The sequence below is a fragment of the Erpetoichthys calabaricus genome, chromosome 1 (genome assembly GCF_900747795.2).
Source record: "Erpetoichthys calabaricus chromosome 1, fErpCal1.3, whole genome shotgun sequence".
NCBI classification, from domain to species: domain Eukaryota; kingdom Metazoa; phylum Chordata; class Cladistia; order Polypteriformes; family Polypteridae; genus Erpetoichthys; species Erpetoichthys calabaricus.
This window is the reverse complement of record NC_041394.2, coordinates 277,552,398-277,572,498: the sequence shown is the minus strand read 5'-3', so window position 1 is coordinate 277,572,498 and position 20,101 is coordinate 277,552,398. Positions and strand designations below refer to the sequence as shown.

The following is a 20,101-nucleotide window of genomic DNA, read 5'->3' as shown; positions in this document are numbered from 1 at the left end:
ACCTTTTAAAAAGCTAGCATTTCTCTATCATCACATTATTATTAAACAGTAAGCATGTGAGTGCTTGTGCCACTCAGACACTTACTTGTGGTCTTGCTCAGTGCATGATGGAACTATGGAAACCTGCTACATGACATTGTTAAAGTTGGCACAATTTTAGAAATAAATAAGGTGCAATTGTGTGTGGAATTCAATTGTTTTTGTAATCCAACATGTATTAAATTGATATCTGCAAAATAATACACAAACACTCAACCCTGAAATCCCAGAAAGACAGTAACAATACCTATTATTAATCAACAGAGTTTATTTACAGAAAGAACAAAAATATGAAGGTGGATTGATGCTTTACTCATAACAGTAGGAAACAGTTATCTCCTGTATGGATAGAAATGTATGAATTTACAATCATTAATTTCTTACATCCTTTTCCTGCACCAGTCAAGATAGTAGCAACGTCCTTTACACATGGAGAAAGGCTTTAGATAACATCAGTCTTATTATAGATCTTTCCAGGTTTTGCTGACATTTTAATTTGCAGCTTCAAATTTCATAGTAAATAAAACAAGAAAATCCATCTGTGATGTGCTACGCATTTCCAACTTATATTATGGCCTTTAGAACCCAATTGTATAGCAATGACAGTTAAGAATGAATTCAGCAGGCAAAATAAAATACTAAGACCAAATAGCATAACAACAAAAATATTTTACTAAAACATAAGATTTACAGGATTTTTTTCCCCCCAGACAAGCCATACAAAAGTCACAAGCCGTTTGCAAGATCTACACTCAACAGCAGTCACAAAATTGTTACTGATGGCTTTTCTTTTTGAATGGATTTTTAAAGCCAAGCTTTCTTTCCTTTATCTTGTTTGTCATTATTTTAAATTCAAGGATTCCAATGTATAGCTCCTAAAAGGTTAACCAGACCTGGCTAAAGGGCAAAACATAACATGTTCAAGTTAGCTGTATAACAACTCCATTAGCATTATCAAAACAAAAAAGCAACTTAAAACGACACTGTGCCCGTGGTCAACTCTGCCTACCTTCACTCACAGTGCTTGTGCAGTCAGACAATACCAGTTATATGCAAATTAAGGCAGAGGCAGGACAACATTTCAGAAAAAAAAAAAAAAAAAATCAATAAAATTACAAGTGGTGTACTTTCTTGCCTCTGCTCATGCACTGTAAAATGAATAAGGACAAGACAAATTTTTGCTAATGTGTATTTAAATCACCAAAGGACTGATGTTGTCTGGTTGGTTAAATTTTCTTTAGTTTATTTCCCCTAAGACTGTCCTTAAATGCAAACGAAGAATGAAGAGATCTTGGCAGAACAGAAGGAGACGTTTTCACACTTGACTTGGGATTATGTTTAAATATTGTTGACAGCATATAGCCTAGTCCATGCTCTAGCTGAAAAACAAAGGATCAAGTTAGCAACAAAGAACAAACAGCCAACACTGACACCACGTTACAAGTCAACCACATTATCTACATTTTCTTCAAGACGGACACACTCTTTTCACTTAAAAACTTAGTCGACTAACTAGTTGCAAAGAAACATTCAAGACATCTAGTCATTTATCACTTAAACCTGCCATCTTATGCTCAATGTTCCCAATAAATAATCTGAATTTAATTCAATAAATTCTGAGCATTCACATTTTTCTTTCATTTCTTTTTTTTTTTACAATCACATACCTGAGGTTAGATGCAGTGATATACCCATTTTCAAAACTGAATATCAATATATGTTTAAGGTACCTTTCAGGTGTAATTTGATAAATGAAGAATAACATATATATATATATAACTGGAAAATTAAATAAAAATCAGAATCTGAAATTAACGGTTGATGAATACAGGGAGAGCGGTATAATGATAATGAGATCTGTGCCACAGGAAAGAATTACAAGTAGAACACTAAATATATGGGGGGAAAACTTAGAAAATTAAGTTAGACCTCTATAAATATAAGCTACAACATATAACAGTAGAAATGTCAGCTGCCATACTGCAATACATGATGCCTCAAATCTTAATAAATTGCTCATCATTTTTGCCTTAATATATATCATTTTTTATTTATTATTAGATTTTAACAGTCTTATTTCATTCATGTTTCACATGAAATGTTGACAAGTCAAAATAATCTCTCTTTGAAACAGAATTTCATGGAATCTAGTGTTTCCATACAGCTGGGTACAATTTCATTTCCTATTCTAAATCCAGGAACCAAATTGGAATTTAATGTGCATTCTCAACCCAATTAATTAATGACCACAACCCTGTTTGCATCACTCTCTCCTCATAAGAGAAAATATATAAGTAAATCAATAATTTATGTGATGTCAAATGTAAAATATCTGTTCCAGACTGACAATTATCACTATATACTGTAAACACAATATAACCCATTCTCTTCAAAATAAAACAAACCACACATACACTACAAAAGGCCTGCTTTCCTTAATGCATGAGTGCTAACACTTCATATTAATGTCTTTCAGTGCCATTACATAGAGTGGTGTGAAAAACTATTTGCCCCCTTCCTGATTTCTTATTCTTTTGCATGTTTGTCACACAAAATGTTTCTGATCATCAAACACATTTAACCATTAGTCAAATATAACACAAGTAAACACAAAATGCAGTTTGTAAATGGTGGTTTTTATTATTTAGGGAGAAAAAAAAATCCAAACCTACATGGCCCTGTGTGAAAAAGTAATTGCCCCCTGAACCTAATAACTGGTTGGGCCACCCTTAACAGCAATAACTGCAATCAAGCGTTTGCGATAACTTGCAATGAGTCTTTTACAGCGCTCTGGAGGAATTTTGGCCCACTCATCTTTGCAAAATTGTTGTAATTCAGCTTTATTTGAGGGTTTTCTAGCATGAACCGCCTTTTTAAGGTCATGCCATAGCATCTCAATTGGATTCAGGTCAGGACTTTGACTAGGCCACTCCAAAGTCTTCATTTTGTTTTTCTTCAGCCATTCAGAGGTGGATTTGCTGGTGTGTTTTGGGTCATTGTCCTGTTACAGCACCCAAGATCGCTTCAGCTTGAGTTGACGAACAGATGGCCGGACATTCTCCTTCAGGATTTTTTGGTAGACAGTAGAATTCATGGTTCCATCTATCACAGCAAGCCTTCCAGGTCCTGAAGCAGCAAAACAACCCCAGACCATCACACTACCACCACCATATTTTACTGTTGGTATGATGTTCTTTTTCTGAAATGCTGTGTTCCTTTTACGCCAGATGTAACGGGACATTTGCCTTCCAAAAAGTTCAACTTTTGTCTCATCAGTCCACAAGGTATTTTCCCAAAAGTCTTGGCAATCATTGAGATGTTTCTTAGCAAAATTGAGACGAGCCCTAATGTTCTTTTTGCTTAACAGTGGTTTGCGTCTTGGAAATCTGCCATGCAGGCCGTTTTTGCCCAGTCTCTTTCTTATGGTGGAGTTGTGAACACTGACCTTAATTGAGGCAAGTGAGGCCTGCAGTTCTTTAGACGTTGTCCTGGGGTCTTTTGTGACCTCTCGGATGAGTCGTCTCTGCGCTCTTGGGGTAATTTTGGTCGGCCGGCCACTCCTGGGAAGGTTCACCACTGTTCCATGTTTTTGCCATTTGTGGATAATGGCTCTCACTGTGGTTCGCTGGAGTCCCAAAGCTTTAGAAATGGCTTTATAACCTTTACCAGACTGATAGATCTCAATTACTTCTGTTCTCATTTGTTCCTGAATTTCTTTGTATCTTGGCATGATGTCTAGCTTTTGAGGTGCTTTTGGTCTACTTCTCTGTGTCAGGCAGCTCCTATTTAAGTGATTTCTTGATTGAAACAGGTGTGGCAGTAATCAGGCCTGGGGGGGGCTACGGAAATTGAACTCAGGTGTGATACACCACAGTTAGGTTATTTTTTAACAAGGGGGCAATTACTTTTTCACACAGGGCCATGTAGGTTTGGATTTTTTTTCTCCCTAAATAATAAAAACCATCAGTTAAAAACTGCATTTTGTGTTTACTTGTGTTATATTTGACTAATGGTTAAATGTGTTTGATGATCAGAAACATTGTGTGTGACAAACATGCAAAAGAATAAGAAATCAGGAAGGGGGCAAATAGTTTTTCACACCACTGTACATCTATAAAACCAGAACTGGAAGATCATCACACAACCCTCCATCTGAAAAGCTTAAATTTTACCAAGAATAACGTAATCGTTTTGTGACTTATTTTGTGTGTAATTGAGGCCCAGAACCTGAACAGGTTACACGAAGACATCAATCCTCTTCGTATTTGGCCACTGTCATGTTGCATTGGCAGCGCTCATGGCACCACTGTCCCATGAAATCACAAGATACTTCCTGCACAGGCGTTTAATCCAGTAGAACTCTGTATTGTGTCCCAACAAAAAGAAGACTGTCAGTGCACCGTAACATGCCAACATTATCATATAGTGGGGAAAGAAGTAAGCTGTCCAATGTGTATTGTCTCAGTTGCTTCACAAATACCCCATTCCCACTCTCTCATAAAAGGCTTCCACAAGCATCAACTTAATTTAGGGTCACAATTATAGGTTTTCTGTATGTTCCCAAAGAAGAGTCCAGACTGAAGAAGTGGCAGTAGTTATGTGCTTTCAGTAGTTATGTGCAATGGACTGAACTGAGAGTTAAGAAATAAAATGCTTTTCATATAGTTTTGGGTCCTTTCCAATACTCGTGTGTCTGTATTGTCATCTTTGTGTTCTATTCTGTCTTCATTTTGGAGCTTTCTTTGAAAGTCTCAGGGAGGGTGGTTATAAATTATTTTTACAAAATTAGGGAAATTGTATATGCTAATGTGTCACAAAGGAGACATTTATGTATTAATTGGGAGACTTGCCAAGGTAATTTTTGCATCTACCCAAATTTAACATTTTCTATTTGACCTAGTGTCTTCCATATTGGGTATCTACATATTGGGTATCTAACAGAACAAATCTTAAAACAGACTATTAAGATATTCATTTTTGAAGATGAAATAAGTATACCTGTTTCTATGGCTTGAGCTTCGTTGGTCTTCCACTGCTCCGCTACATCATTTGCTAATGGATCATCTGGATTGGGAGCACTTAATAAAGCCTGGATTGATAGCAGGACTGTACGGATCTGCAAGGCTGGGGACCACTTATCTACAATTGGAGAAATAACGCAATGTAGAGCAGATTATCTGCTAAAATGGTATTTTTGAACTCTCTTTGTAAAAAGAAAATTTAATCAAATGCTGCTCCAGTTTTCAGTCAGTCAGTTAACACCTTTTTTATATCTTAAGGAAAAAAAGGATTAACAAAAAGACACCATTATACCTGGTATTAATACTGTTAGTTGTAAGTTGTTAAAAAAAAACCATCTTGGTACAACAGCAAAAAAGTTTTGTCTTAAAATCTAAATAATTGTGCTGTACAGTTTAAAATGTTTTATTTAAAATAGTTTAACATTTTGTAAGATATAAACATATATTCTAAAGTAAGTATTAAACAACAAAGACAAATGACTCTCCAATTATCACCAGATAAAAAATAACCAAGTGCACAGAGATGTATTAATCAGTTTACTCATATGTCAGATGTTTGTTAGAAATGTCAGTCCAATTATAACATTTCTGACAATATCAGTTTTTAATAAACAGCTCATTTTTTATGGATCATTACACTGCAGAGCTATCATTTAAACCAAAAGAGACAATTTGAATGTTTATATGACATTCAGTACAAAACTTTTCATTTGAATTTGGGTTAAGAATTGTGGGTGCTTTCAAGCATGTTTCCACAAAATTTACAACACTAGCAAGACGACCACTATGAAAGTTGTAATTAATCGATCACTTACTAAACTATCATCACATGTTCACCAGGCTCTGGAAAATAAGCAAAATGTGTTTGAACAGAGTGTTTCTCAACAGTTCAAACAAACAGAAAAAACAAAATGTTTTCATCTTAACCCCTATGGATCCTGAAATGCGACAAGGCTACCCCTCACTAAGAACTGAGGTTAACATCAGTAAAAAAGGCCCTGATGTTAATATTTCTTTTTGGGAACCTGATGTTAAGATTCCCATGTACGTTTTAATTTAGTCTTGTCTAATTGTCCCACAAAAACATCTTGTACTCTACATTAAACTTTTCAACTCCACCGTGAGAATTCATCTTTACTAAGAATTTGACTTAGTACCATGTTTTGAAATTAAAGCATCTTTTTCTGGGCTACAATACCCAATATATATGGATAGCCACTTTGCAGCTATTATATTATGTATAGATGGCACATGCTGTGCAAAGTTCTTATTTTAGTTTGTGCATTGTTCCCATAACAAAAAAACAAATTAAAATAAAATTAAGAAGAAGCTTGGAAAGCTATTCCAAGAACTGCAAAGCTGAAGCTACTTAACTGCATTAATGAAGAATGGCTTAAAAATGTGATCTACAGTAAGTGTTAACATTTATCTTCCTGTATGGTCAGCAAAATATACAAGCAACTATTCAGGTGCTTACATTACAATGAATGACTACTTACATCACCATTGCTGCCTTTTTACTTTTACAATACATGTGTAATGGTTCATTAAGTGTGCTATTAATGGCACTGTATTACTGATTTCTTTTGCCTTTTTGTGATCAATTGCTTACTGAACATGCAACAACTCTCATACCCTAACTAAACTGCCAAAGAGTTGAGGAATAAAACAAAGGGGCTAAAATACGAAGTAATAATAGAAAGAAAGCTCCAACAAGAATGGTAAAGTCTCAGCAGGCAGGTCTGAGTAAGAAAAATTAAAATGGGCGGCCAACATCCATGATTTATAGGACTGAACAAGTGGTAGACCAGGCCTTAATGGTCTCTGTGGATGCTTTGGCAATCTGAGATAAAGGTAACTTGATTTGTAACAAACTGTAAAATGAAGATGCCCAATTATCACTTGTGACAAACTTGCGGGATTTCTAGTGTAAATGCAATAAACGTTTAGCAGCAAGGCTTCTGGGAGCAAAGCTCTAAAAGGTGTACAGTTAGAAACAGCAGTGGAATCTCGATAGTCAAGTAAGAGGAAGAGCAGGATACAGAAGATCCCAAGGGAAAGAAACATGAGAGCATATGCAAAGGATGAAAGAGGGAGGATTTGGTTCCAGATGCATCAATGACAGGGAGCAGGACACTAGTTTTATAAAGGATTTTAAAATTGGATTTATTGAGAATTAGGATGTCAGGAACACAGTTTAACTTTCTGGTACATGAGCTCCTAGTCTTGAGGAGTAATTTATTCTTTATTTTGTAATTAAAAAAATGAACTCTGCAAATATCCAGTAATTTTTTATGTTTGTGAGTGTAGGTGTATGGTGAATAATTTATAATTGAATTTAACTTGAGTATTTGAACACATACAGTGGTGTTAAAAAAAAAAAAAAAAGTAAATAAAGTGAAATATTTTAAATAGCTTTTATTTCCATATTTCAAATGTAGTGGAAACATTACACATTCAATTTCATATCAACGCTTTAACAAATTTTATCAAGTCTGCATTATTCTTTTACAGGAAGAAAAGAAAATGAGTATTAATCTGTTAAAAAAAATAGCAGTACTGACATTTTTCTCTTTAAATTCAAGTTCTGTAAGTTTCTGTGAATTTTTTGGTTTTGCTTCAGAAACTGCATTTTTAATGTCTCCCACAAGTTTTCAATGGGAGTGAGGTCAGGGAATTGAGCTGGTCACTCCATTACCTCAATCCTTTTAGTCACGTTGCTTGTTTACTAATGTGTTTGAGGTCGTCTTGTTAAAACACCCATTTCAGGGGCATTTCCTCTTCGGCATACAGCAACATAATCTCTTCAGGTATTATGATGTACTGAAACTGACCCATGACCAGTGGTATACAATAAATAGGCCCAACACCACTATATGATAAACAACCCCATACCATGATTTTTGCACAACCGTGCTTCACTGGCTTCAGTAGTTTGGGGGTCATCTGCCATACTGCTGATGACCACTCGACCCGAAAAGAACTATTTTACTCTTATCAGTCCACAGAAAGTTATGTCATTTTTGTTTGGACCAATCAATTTGCTCCTTGGCAAATTTTAACAGATTCTGCATATGCCATTTTATTCAACAATTGTATTTTATGGGGTGCTCTTCATGATACCTTCGATCAAAAGTCTTCTGACTGTAGAAGTTACTTGCATGTAATTTTACATCATCTTTGATCTTTCTGAAGGTCATGACTGACCGAGTCTTTGCCATTCTATTAGTTGCTTGCTTTCAATGGTGTGTTTTGGGGTTCTGTTTCCATTTTAAAGCATGTTAGATCAGTTTAGCTGAGCATCCTATAATTTGTTGCACTTGTTTATACATATTCTCCTTCCCCAATCAACTTTTTAATCAACTTGCGTTATTCCTCTGAGCAATGCTTGGAATGGCCCATTTTACTTAGCAGTTCAGAAGGAAATATATTTTATAACAATGTGTAAAACATTTGCTTTTTCCTTAATAAAGGACAATTAATAACACCTGTTTTTTCACAGAATGAATTCTCTAATTAAACTCCACACTGTTACTATTTTGAAAGTTCCCCTTTCAATGAATGAGTCAATTACTTAGAACAAGCAGTGTGTGTGTGTCATGACAGCTGGGTCTGTTGCTTTTCTGTTACACTACATCTACAAATAAATTATCTGCCAGGCAGAAATATCACTACTACTAATAACAGTGGTTCATCAGGCTACCGATGTTGTACTGTTAATTTATTTATTTTAACCACAAGTCTAGGTAAGCGAGTTATATATGGTTGTGAAGGTTGGTGGGATTGGAGGCAGAGTATCTGGGGATGAAGCTTTTGGGTGGAAGATCGAGGGGATTTGGTGTGTGGGGGGTCATGCTCCTACTCACTATAATGGGCTCCCAAAGGCATGCGTCTCTTTATAGCCTGTGACAATTAGTTGCTTCGTTTTAGTACCTGTACTGTGGTCCAAAAGTTTATTACGATATCAAAGTCAAAATTCTACTACCAGTCCGACACAACTGGGGAGGACACCACAGCACTGACTTGTGTCACAGACAACAAAGGAAGCATCAGTTACCGGTTATAAGCCTTGTACTGCATGGCCCCACAAGCTGCTTCTGATGGAGGGAGGGATTCATTTATCTCAACAGACAGCTACCACCCACATCAATGTTGGCAGCCCCAAGCCATTTATGTGCTGTCTCACTACAGTTTGCTTTCCTCATCAGTGGCATGGGGATTTTAAAAATATATACAATCTGTGACACAATTTGCTGAGCTATCCTTACTTATTAGGTGGCATCACATGGCTTCATATCACTAAAGTGCCTTTTTCGTAGCAGCCATAGTGACATTACACAATATTGCAAGCACAGGTGTAAGCCATGACATTAATTAAGGCTCCAATTATGCTACACTGAAATTGAACAGAAGCTTCATTAATGTTATTAGTGACAGCTGTGCTTGCCATACTTTTTCATGCCAAAATGGCTGCTATAGAAAGGGCTCATTTCAATGTGGCTAATAAATGCCAATGCTCCGCCCTCCATTAATCAGAGGGGAGTGAGATGTACAAATCAGTCAGGTGTAATTAATCAATAGCAGATGCTGTCAATTACCTGATGGGGATAAAAGAATTGCCTTTTCTGAAGTAGCATACATTTTCACAATGTCTTCAGTAGAGAAGTTGTTTAGACTCAATCAGAAAACTTGTTGTGACCCTTTCAATGCCATCTTAAGAAGAGATGTGCCTGAGACAGCAATACAGGATCACTCAAGTCTCAATTTAAGGTCAGGCAGAGCATCTGTAGAAACTGCTGTATGAGACTGTCAAAACTCGCACCCGAGAACAAACAGATCTGTCAGTCTGGCTCTTCCATTAGTGATTTATCAGACCCTCCCGATCCTGAACCTATTGCTGGACCCTCAACATCTGGTGATGAAGGTACAGTACTTGGATAGCATGTGTGGAAGAAACTATGCCCAGCATTATAAAGTTGAAACTGAACTTTTTACATCCTTGTGGACCATCTCCATCCTATTCGTTCCCATATCATCTTGATAAACTTGTCATGGATCATTGGGATGTGCTTTTAGTAGTTGAACCTGTGATGGCAACAGGACGGACATACATAATTTCAAGCAAAGAAACAATTGCAGCATCAAAGGCTCTGATGGAGTATAAATTGAGAGTGTAGCCATTGTTTATGTTCTAACATTCTCACCTTATCATTCAAACAGTAGAGGTTGTATATAACTTATTCACAAGTCCACCAAAGTTGGATTTCTTTCCTCACTTTATTTTTCTAAGAACCCATCTAGTTTCAGTTTAATTTTTGTGTTAATTTTTCAGGTTTATGAGGAAAGGCTTGATCTATATTTTCTGAAAACATACAATGAAAGAGTTCATGATCTCAAATATCATTAACTTAACTCAAGGCCCTTCTGAAGAGAAAAACTACAACATTTCTGATTTTGCCATTAATTCTATTTTTTTTTAGTTACTTTGGCATTATTGTCTTTTTTATTCATTTTTAACTGTCTTTTTTAAAATTTCAATTAAAATTATACTTCATTGATAGTTTTCATTTATTCTAATTACCCTGTACCATTCATTGATCACTTATTGCTATTCAACAGCATTGTATGGAATTGTGGTTCTGATGCACACTGGCAGATGCAATGATACCTCAGCAATGACTCAAAAACCAAAGACAACATTTTCTGGAGATGTTCATAACATTACAATCTAGCTTTAGAAAGAAAAAAAATTTTTTTGAACAATTATAAAATAGTTTTTTTTTTGCTATTCACTTTAACATTACAATCACTCATAACATGGCAATTCGTCATTATGGGGATAACATAGTATATATGCAGAATATAGAGTTGTAAAAAAAAATTAAAACAATATGGGAACCATTTCTGTGAAAATCGTATTTAGGGAGATATAGCCAGTCAAAGTCATATCCCCTAACCCAAAATAAATTCAGAATTTGTTACTTCAAGTCTCCCTTAATATTGATACAAGACACATGCAATTTCAGTTCCATGGGTTACTCATAAGACCGAATCAGCATGCCAAACGTTTCGTTAAAATCTGTGACAATGAGGTCCAAAAGTGTGATGATTGGACATGGAATTCACCTGCATCGTCTCCGGTAGTACATGATGGCTTTGAGATAATCTAATAAACTATTGCAGTGTAATACAAATAAACAGTTCTATAATCCTTGTCAATTACCAATTTCTTAACATTTCTGGTTTAGTTTACTGTAACAGTAGTTATGTTAAAAGCACTTCAAACAACCACATAATCATACAATTACTCAAATTTTGGGCATAACATTTAAAATTATCTATACAGATATCACTGTTCAATTTTTGCTTTAGTGGAAATTGTACACATTTGCATAAAATGTGAAAAATATAGATAACAGGGTAAAATCCTAAATCATCAGACATGAGACAGACTTAAAAACTAGTATCTCTGCATGTCATGAGCAGAAAAATAAGTTTCTGTTTGACATTTTACCCAGAGTAACTGCATCCTTCATGGTTACATCTCCGTAGGAATGAAAACTGTTCAGTATAATAAAATTACTGTTAAAGTACATCCTGTTGGGCAGATCAGCTACTATGATTTCTTATACAGTACAGAAAAGTAATAGATGTTACTGTCTCTTTGAATAAATTCTTGGGTACATTATGTCTCAGATTTTTATTTATTTTATTTTTTTTTTTTTTTAAACAGAAGTATTAGTGTAGGTTATGGGAACTGCTAACTATTCTCTGGACAGATGCCAGCCAAAGCCATTCAGGGGCTCTTCAGGCCTAACCTTGCCTAATCCTCCTCAGGGCTACAACAATTTTACACTAATGCAAAAATAATCTATAAAGCAGTGGAAAGTTGTTTAATTTCAAAGTACTTATGAACTCTCTTACATAATACCCACTGTAAAATATTTTTTTCAGTTAACAATATATACCACTTAAAATCTGCAAGTGTACTTGTTTAAGCAAAAATATTAATAAAATAAAAAAATTAAACGATTTGCCAAGCTGACCCCATATAAATCAGATTAAAAATTCTTAGCTCCAAGGGTAGTTGTGGGTTACATAGCAGATATTTAATCATCAACTGTTACCCATCTGTTTCAGTTTTATTATGTAACAGAGAGAGAAACACTCACCTTTTAAAATATCTAAGCATATTCTTCCCAATTTGTCTACATTAGGGTGATATATTTTGGTCATGAAACGTACTTTTGGAGCTGCCATAGGATATTCTTCAGGAAGGAATAGTTCAAGTTTAAAAGTCCCTCCCTCAAAAGGGGAATCTTGTGGGCCTGCAATGACTACATGAAAATAGCGTGCGTTGCTTTCATCTGGTTCTGCTTTTATCCCAGGTACTGGCTCAGCCAGCAAGCGCTGAGTTTCCTACAGAGATAAGAAAGCAAAATTAAGCAATCTTGAACCTCCAAAAAAAATTGAAAACAAGAATAGATCTAAAATGTGAAACAATAGTAAATCACATTTATTAACAGTATTGAGTTACTTGTCAATAATGGCCAACTGGTATATCCAGGGCTCAGAACACACATCACAACGACCAACAATTATCTTGCCCTGACATAGGATTGTGTCTGTCATATAACCGGTATCACATTTATGACATACAACAGGAGACTACACATAAAAACAATGGCACAGTATTATGGGTAAGCATCTTTCCTGTTTATTTTGTACAGGAGTTTTCCAGACGTTTGTGTGTTTTGAGCATACAAATGGATAACGGAAATATGGGTAATGCAGTAAGTTCTGTTTTTTGCGTTGTTTCCCTGAACATTTTTTAACATCACTTCCCGTTGTCCAGCATTGGTCACTACTGGGTCCAGTTCAATGACAATCTTTGTCATTTTGTCATTTACTTTGTCCACTTTAAAGTGAGATAAAAGTTTTTCACAGCCATCACTACAAACTATATATATATGAATAAATGTTTTGGGTGTAGTAGCTGTAGTATTCCTTTAATCAAATTCCGGTTTATGAGGAGCCAGACCTTATTCCAGCAGCACTTGACCACAGCTGGAGGGACAACAGGACTGGGCTCCAGTCTATCACAGAGCCCTCTCAAAAATCACAGTAGTCCAATTTGTAAGAGACAATTAAAGAAACATGTATGTCTTTCGGGTTGTAAGAGAAAGACCAAAAAGCCTAGAGAAAATCCAACACAGAAACAAGGAGAATGTGGAAATTCCACCCAGACAAACTCACATGGGATTAAAGCCAAGGTCAACAAATCCATTGAAGCAACAGTACTAACCACTGCACCATCATGTTGCCTTTGCCTTTCTAAATCGTAACCTAAGTATTAAATTACCCCCACCATCCCACTCAAACAAACAGCTCCAATTAGCAAATGCAGTGCATTTAGATTTCTTCATATTGACTCAAGTAAAATCTCCAATGCTACAAATCAAATAAAAATATAAGCTGAGGAAAGAAAAAGTGTTTTTGAGTAAGCACCTGCAGGCAGCAGTGCACTATTTATGCTGCTAGCGGAAATACTTCCGTTTGGTATCATGAAAGCAGCAGTAAAGCGTACAGTGCACTTGGTTTCTCATCTTTCTTCTAGAAACAGCTCTTCACAATTTATGTATTGCTTGACAAATCATTTTAAATAGTGTATGAAATGCTGTTTCCCATGCACATGCCTAATAAGCTCAACGCAACCATTCATGAAAACAATTACCAAATACAATATATATAATAGTAAATGCAGGTGTCTTGATCAGTAGTTGCCAACTATTCAGATCTTTCTGGCACCACTGTTTGATTGATGTTGGGGTGCTTTTTACATTGTAATTACAGTGCATCTTCAAAACAGAAGACTTCTTTACAATGAACAAAAAAAGTAAATATTAAAAGATTAAAAAGAACAAAAAACTAACAATAACACACAAAAGACAGGATTTTAAAACAATACAAATGTAAATGGGGAAAAGTCTATTCGGGGGTCCTGGAGAGGAGGGCCCGTCAGATAGTCGACCCTCGGATTCGGATTCGGATAGATAGATAGATAGATAGATGGATAGATGGATAGATGGATAGATGGATAGATAGATACTTTATTAATCCCAATGGGAAATTCACATTCTTCAGCAGCAGCATACTGATACAATAAATAATATTAAATTAAAGAATGATAATAATACAGGTGAAAAAAACAGACAATAACTATGTATAATGTTAAATATTAACGTTTACTCCCCCTGGTGGAATTAAAGAGTCGCATAGTTTGGGGGAGGAACGATCTCCTCAATCTGTCTGTGGAGCAGGACAGTGACAGCAGTCTGTCGCTAAAGCTGCTCTTCTGTCTGGAGATGACATTATTTAATGGATGCAGTGGATTCTCCATAATTGATAGGAGCCTGCTGAGCGCCCTTCGCTCTGCCACAGATGTTAAACTGTCCAGCTCCATGCCAACAATAGAGCCTGCCTTCCTCACCAGTTTGTCCAGGCGTGAGGCGTCTTTCCTCTTAATGCTGCCTCCCCAGCACACCACTGCGTAGAAGAGGGCGCTCGCCACAACTGTTTGATAGAACATCTGCAGCATCTTATTGCAGATGTTGAAGGAAGCCAGCCTTCTAAGGAAGTATAACCGGCTTTGTCCTTTCTTGCACAGCGCATCAGTATTGGCAGTCCAGTCTAATTTATCATCCAGCTGCACTCCCAGATATTTATAGGTCTGCACCATCTGCACACAGTCACCTTTGATGATCACTGGGTCTATGAGGGGTCTGGGCCTCCTAAAATCCACCACCAGCTCCTTGGTTTTGCTGGTGTTCAGGTGTAGGTGGTTTGAGTCGGACCATTTAACAAAGTCATTGATTAGGTCCCTATACTCCTCCTCCAGCCCATTCCTGATACAGCCCACGATAGCAGTGTCATCAGCGAACTTTTGCACATGGCAGGACTCCGAGTTGTATTGGAAGTCCGATGTATATAGGCTGAACAGGACCGGAGAAAGTACAGTCCCTTGTGGCGCTCCTGTGTTGCTGACCACAATGTCAGACGTGCAGTTCCCAAGACGCACATACTGAGGTCTGTCTTTAAGATAGTCCACGATCCATGCCACTAGGTATGAATCTAATCCCATCTCTGTCAGCTTGTCCCTAAGGAGCAGAGGTTGGATTGTGTTGAAGGCGCTAGAGAAGTCTAGAAACATAATTCTTACAGCACCACTGCCTCTGTCCAAGTGAGAGAGGGATCGGTGTAGCATATAGATGATGGCATCTTCCGCTCCCACCTTCTCCTGATATGCAAACTGCAGAGGGTCAAGGGCGTGTTGAACCTGTGGCCTAAGGTGGTGAAGCAGCAGCCTCTCCATGGTCTTCATCACATGTGATGTCAGAGCAACAGGCCGAAAGTCATTCAGCTCACTAGGACGTGATACCTTTGGGACTGGGGTGATACAAGATGTTTTCCAAAGCCTCGGGACTCTCCCCTGTTCCAGGCTCAGGTTGAAGATGCGCTGTAGAGGACCCCCCAGCTCCGATGCACAGACCTTCAGCAGTCGTGGCGATACTCCATCTGGACCCGCTGCTTTGCTGGCACGAAGTCTCCTCAGCTCTCTGCTCACTTGCGCTGTTGTTATTATGGGTGGGGATGTTTTTCCAATGCTGGTATCAGCAGAAGGATGTGTGGAGGGTGCAGTACTCCGAGGTGAGAGTGAGAGTGGGTTAGGGTGGTCAAACCTGTTAAAAAAGTTGTTCATTTGGTTTGCTCTCTTCACGTCTCTCTCAATGGTGGTACCCCGCTTCGAGCTGCAGCCAGTGATGATCTTCATCCCATCCCACACTTCCTTCATGCTGTTATTCTGCAACTTCTGCTCCAGCTTTCTCCTGTACTGCTCCTTCGCCGCCCTGAGTTGGACTCGGAGTTCCTTCTGCACGCGCTTGAGCTCATGCTGATCACCGTCTTTAAAAGCCCTTTTCTTCTGATTCAAAAGGCCCTTGATGTCACTTGTAATCCATGGCTTGTTGTTAGCATAGCAGCGTACTGTTCTTACTGGAACTACAATGTCCATACAGAAGTTGATGTAGTCAGTAGTGCAGTCAACAACTTCCTCAATGTTCTCATTATGAGATCCCTGCAGGATATCCCAGTCTGTAGTTCCAAAAAGTTCTCTCAGAGTATTCTCAGCCTCCAGGGTCCACTTCCTGAATGATCGTGTGGTTGTAGGTAGGACTCTAACTTTTGGTTTATAGTGAGGCTGAAGCAGAACCAGGTTATGATCTCCTTTCCCAAGCGCAGGCAGCGGGGTGGCACTGTATGCGTCTTTAACGTTTGCATACAGTAAATCAATAGTCTTATTTCCCCGGGTGTTACAGTCCACATACTGGGAGAATGCAGGCAATGTTTTGTCCAGCGTCACATGGTTAAAGTCTCCAGCGATTAGCACAAGCGCCTCAGGGTGCTGCGTTTGTAACTTAGCAACAGCGGAATGGATGATGTCACTCGCTGACTCCACGTCTGCCCGAGGAGGAATGTACACGATGACAACAATGACATGTCCAAACTCTCTGGGCAAATAGTAGGGACGTAAACTTACGGCCAACAGTTCGATATCCCTGCAGCAAGTGGAGATTTTGACGTTAACATGTCCAGAAGGAACAGTGTGGTTTTCGTCCTAGTCACGGAACAGTGGACCAGCTCTACACCCTTGGCAGGGTCCTAGAAGGTGCATGGGAGTTTGCCCAACCAGTCTACATGTGTTTTGTGGACTTGGAAAAGGCGTTCAACCGTGTCCCTCGGGGAATCCTGTGGGGGGTTCTCCGAGAATATGGGGTACTGGACCCACTGATCTATATTACTAAACCACAGTTTTAATTTATGCACGGAGGCATCAAAACGCATGCGCTCTACGCCGCGGCGGCTTCCCAGAGTCAGTAGGTGGCGCCCAAACACCACAACCCACAGTCAAACGCAGCAGCCTCCCAGAGTCAGTAGTATGTATGTGCCAGCGGTCCGTGTGGCATGTTTGAATCACATAACGGACTGCATGAAGAAAGACAGTAACAGAGGCGCGTTGAAATGTACTGTTCCAGGACGCACCCACCCTCCATGATATTTCATTACGCAGCGGCTTCCCACCGAGGCGCATACGTACTCAAACGCAGCGGATTCCCAGAGTCAGTAGTTGGCGCCCAAACACCACAACCCACAGTCAAACGCAGCGGCCTCCCAGAGTCAGTAGTATGTATGTGCCAGCAGTCTGTGTGGCATGTTTGAATCACTTAACGGACTTTACCATGCCTATGACCTGTGAACTAAACCTGAGGTGAAGCGTGCACGCCAGGTTCTACAGCCGCCCGGACGCGACCGCCCACACCACCGCATATACGACGACACAGCCATAATAACAGAAGCGCGTTGAAATGAACTATCCCAGGACGCACCCACCCTCCATCATACTGTATTTCATCACACAGCGAACGATGGCGCCCACACAAAGAAACTGCTTTAGTTCAAATGGGGTTATTGAATTAAATGGAAACTTTACCATGCCTACGACCTGTGAACTAAACCTGAGGTAAAGCGTGCACGCCAGGTTGTACAGCCGCCCGGACGCGACCGCCCACACCACCGCATATACGACGACACAGCTATAATAACACAAGCGCGTTGAAATGAACTATCCCAGGATGCACCCACCCTCCATGATATTTCATCACGCAGCGGCTTCCCACAGAGGCGCATACATGGCGCCCAAACAACACAACCTGTACACTGCACTTGCTCTAATTCACTGTGCCAGTAATATAAATCACATAACGGTCACAGACTCAAACCCAGCGGCTTCCCAGACTCAGTGGCTGGCACACGAACACCAAAACCTGTAAACTAAACTTGCTGTGCTCCACTCTGCCAGCAGTCGGTTTCAGCAAAGGCAACGGAATCACGTCTCCACAAAACGAAACCAATTTAGTACAGATAAGCTTATTTAATTAAATGACATTTCCCCAGATGCACCCACCCTCCATGATATGTCATCCATCCAAATATCGGACGGAAAAGAAACTGATTGCCATTCTTGGATTTACGATTCTCTAGAGAATCGCGGGCTTACTTGTAAGGGCTGTTCAGTCTCTGTACAACCGGTGTCAGAGATTGGTCAGCACTGTCGGCAGTAAGACGAACCCGTTTCCGGTGAGTGTTGGACTCTTCTAGGGCTGTCCTTTGTCGCAGAATCTGTTCATAACTTTTTGGACAGAATTTCTAGGCGCAGCCAGGGCATTGGGGGGGGTCCGGTTTGGTGGGCTCAGGATTGGGTCACTGCTTTTTGCAGATGATGTTGTTCTGTTTGCTTCATCAGGCCATGATCTTCAGCTCTCTCTGGATCGGTTCGCAGCTGAGTGTGAAGCAGCTGGGATGGAAATCAGCACCTCCAAATCCAAGACCATGGTCCTCAGCCGGAATAGGGTGGAGTGTCCTCTCAGGGTTGGGAGTGAGATCCTGCCCCAAATGGTGGAGTTCAAGTATCTCGGGGTCTTGTTCACAAGTGAAGGAAGATGGAGCGGGAGATCGACAGGCGGATCGGTGCAGCGTCCGCAGTGATGTGGGCTCTGCATCAGTCTGTCGTGGTGAAAAAGGAGCTGAGCCGTAAGGCAAAGCTCTCAATTTACCGGTTGATCTACATTCCTACCCTCAACCTATGGTCATGAGCTGTGGGTAGTGACCGAAAGAACGAGATCGCAAATACAAGTGGCTGAAATGAGTTTCCTCCGCAGGGTGTCTGGGCTTTCCCTTAAAGATAGGGTGAGAAGCTCAGTCATCCGGGAGGAGCTCAGAGTAGAGCCGCTGCCCCTCCACATCGAGAGAAGTCAGATGAGGTGGCTCGGGCATCTGATCAGGACGCCTCCCTGGTGAGGTGTTCTGGGCACGTCGATCCGAGAGCAGGCCCCGGGCAAGATCCAGGACACGCTGGAGGGACTATGTCTCTTGGCTGGCCTGGGAACACCTTGGGATTCCCCTGGAAGAGCTAGTAGAAGTGGCCGGGGAGAGGGAAGTCTGGGCATTTCTGCTCAAGCTGCTGCCCCCACGACCCAATCTCAGATAAGAGGAAGAATATGGATGGATGAACAAATGTATAAATACACTAAGACATATATACGTAATGACATACAGGACAAAGTTCAAATGATTCATCAACCAATTACAGCAAGCATAGTATTGGACCAAAGCAATGTATCTTCTCCTCTCAAAGTTTCCAAAAAATCTTTTCTTGTAATTGCACATATGTGAAAGCACGTTATTTTGAATTAACCATGTCATGAGAAGCTGAAAAGAAAATGCTGTCATTGAGAGGTAAGCTTGTCTTAATAGCCAAGTTGGCAGGCATCAAGATAGGAAGTCTGATATGATAGTATCATATCATATCTTTCTGCCTTCACAGAGAAGAACTATAATTTGATATATATGTATAGACATTTATGCTAGTTTGTGACCATTTGTTGTATTTTATTTCAGTCTGCATCTTTTGTTGTTAGAGGCACAGTGTTTAGCATGGTTCCCTCACAGCTCAGATAACATTTTATGGCCCCCAATTCCAGCATAGTTGGCAGACACTTTCCAAGCCCCCTGGAACACTTAACAGACCCACTGCACCTTTATAATCCATTCAAAATTATTTCTCCACTGACTCCAATGAATTTCACAGAATTCTGTGTAGTTCCCGAACATTTAAAGTTCCACTGTGTTCGCTTATCACTACTTTTTAATTTTCCTTATTATACAACTGAAAAAGTAACAAATTTAAAATGCTATCTAATGTTTAAAACTTAAAAAAGTAACAAAGTAGTATGATACATAAGTGACAAATAATGGACTCATTTTCAAAAAAATTAACTAAATTGCATCTGCAGGATCCTCTGACAATACATTGATGAACATTACCCAATAGCGAACATGCACAGTGAAGCATTCCACTGTGCCTGTTATATGATGCCAAATTAGAGCACAACAGAAAATAACTAGAAACTACTTTAAAAATGTCT

At 39.2% G+C, this 20,101-nt stretch overlaps 1 protein-coding gene across 1 annotated transcript in view; it reads right to left on the bottom strand.

The window, feature by feature from the left end:
• Window positions 1-693: 693 nt before the first annotated feature.
• LOC114662114 (ubiquitin-conjugating enzyme E2 N) overlaps window positions 694-20,101 on the bottom strand; it is a 45,604-nt gene continuing 26,196 nt past the window's right edge. The window contains exons 2-4 of the mRNA XM_028815458.2: window positions 12,233-12,479; window positions 5,038-5,178; window positions 694-1,418 (exon numbers count right to left, since the gene is read on the bottom strand). Of these exons, the coding sequence (XP_028671291.1) occupies window positions 1,378-1,418; window positions 5,038-5,178; window positions 12,233-12,479 (429 nt within the window). The 3' untranslated portion in view covers window positions 694-1,377. The remainder of the gene's footprint in view (window positions 1,419-5,037; window positions 5,179-12,232; window positions 12,480-20,101) is intronic.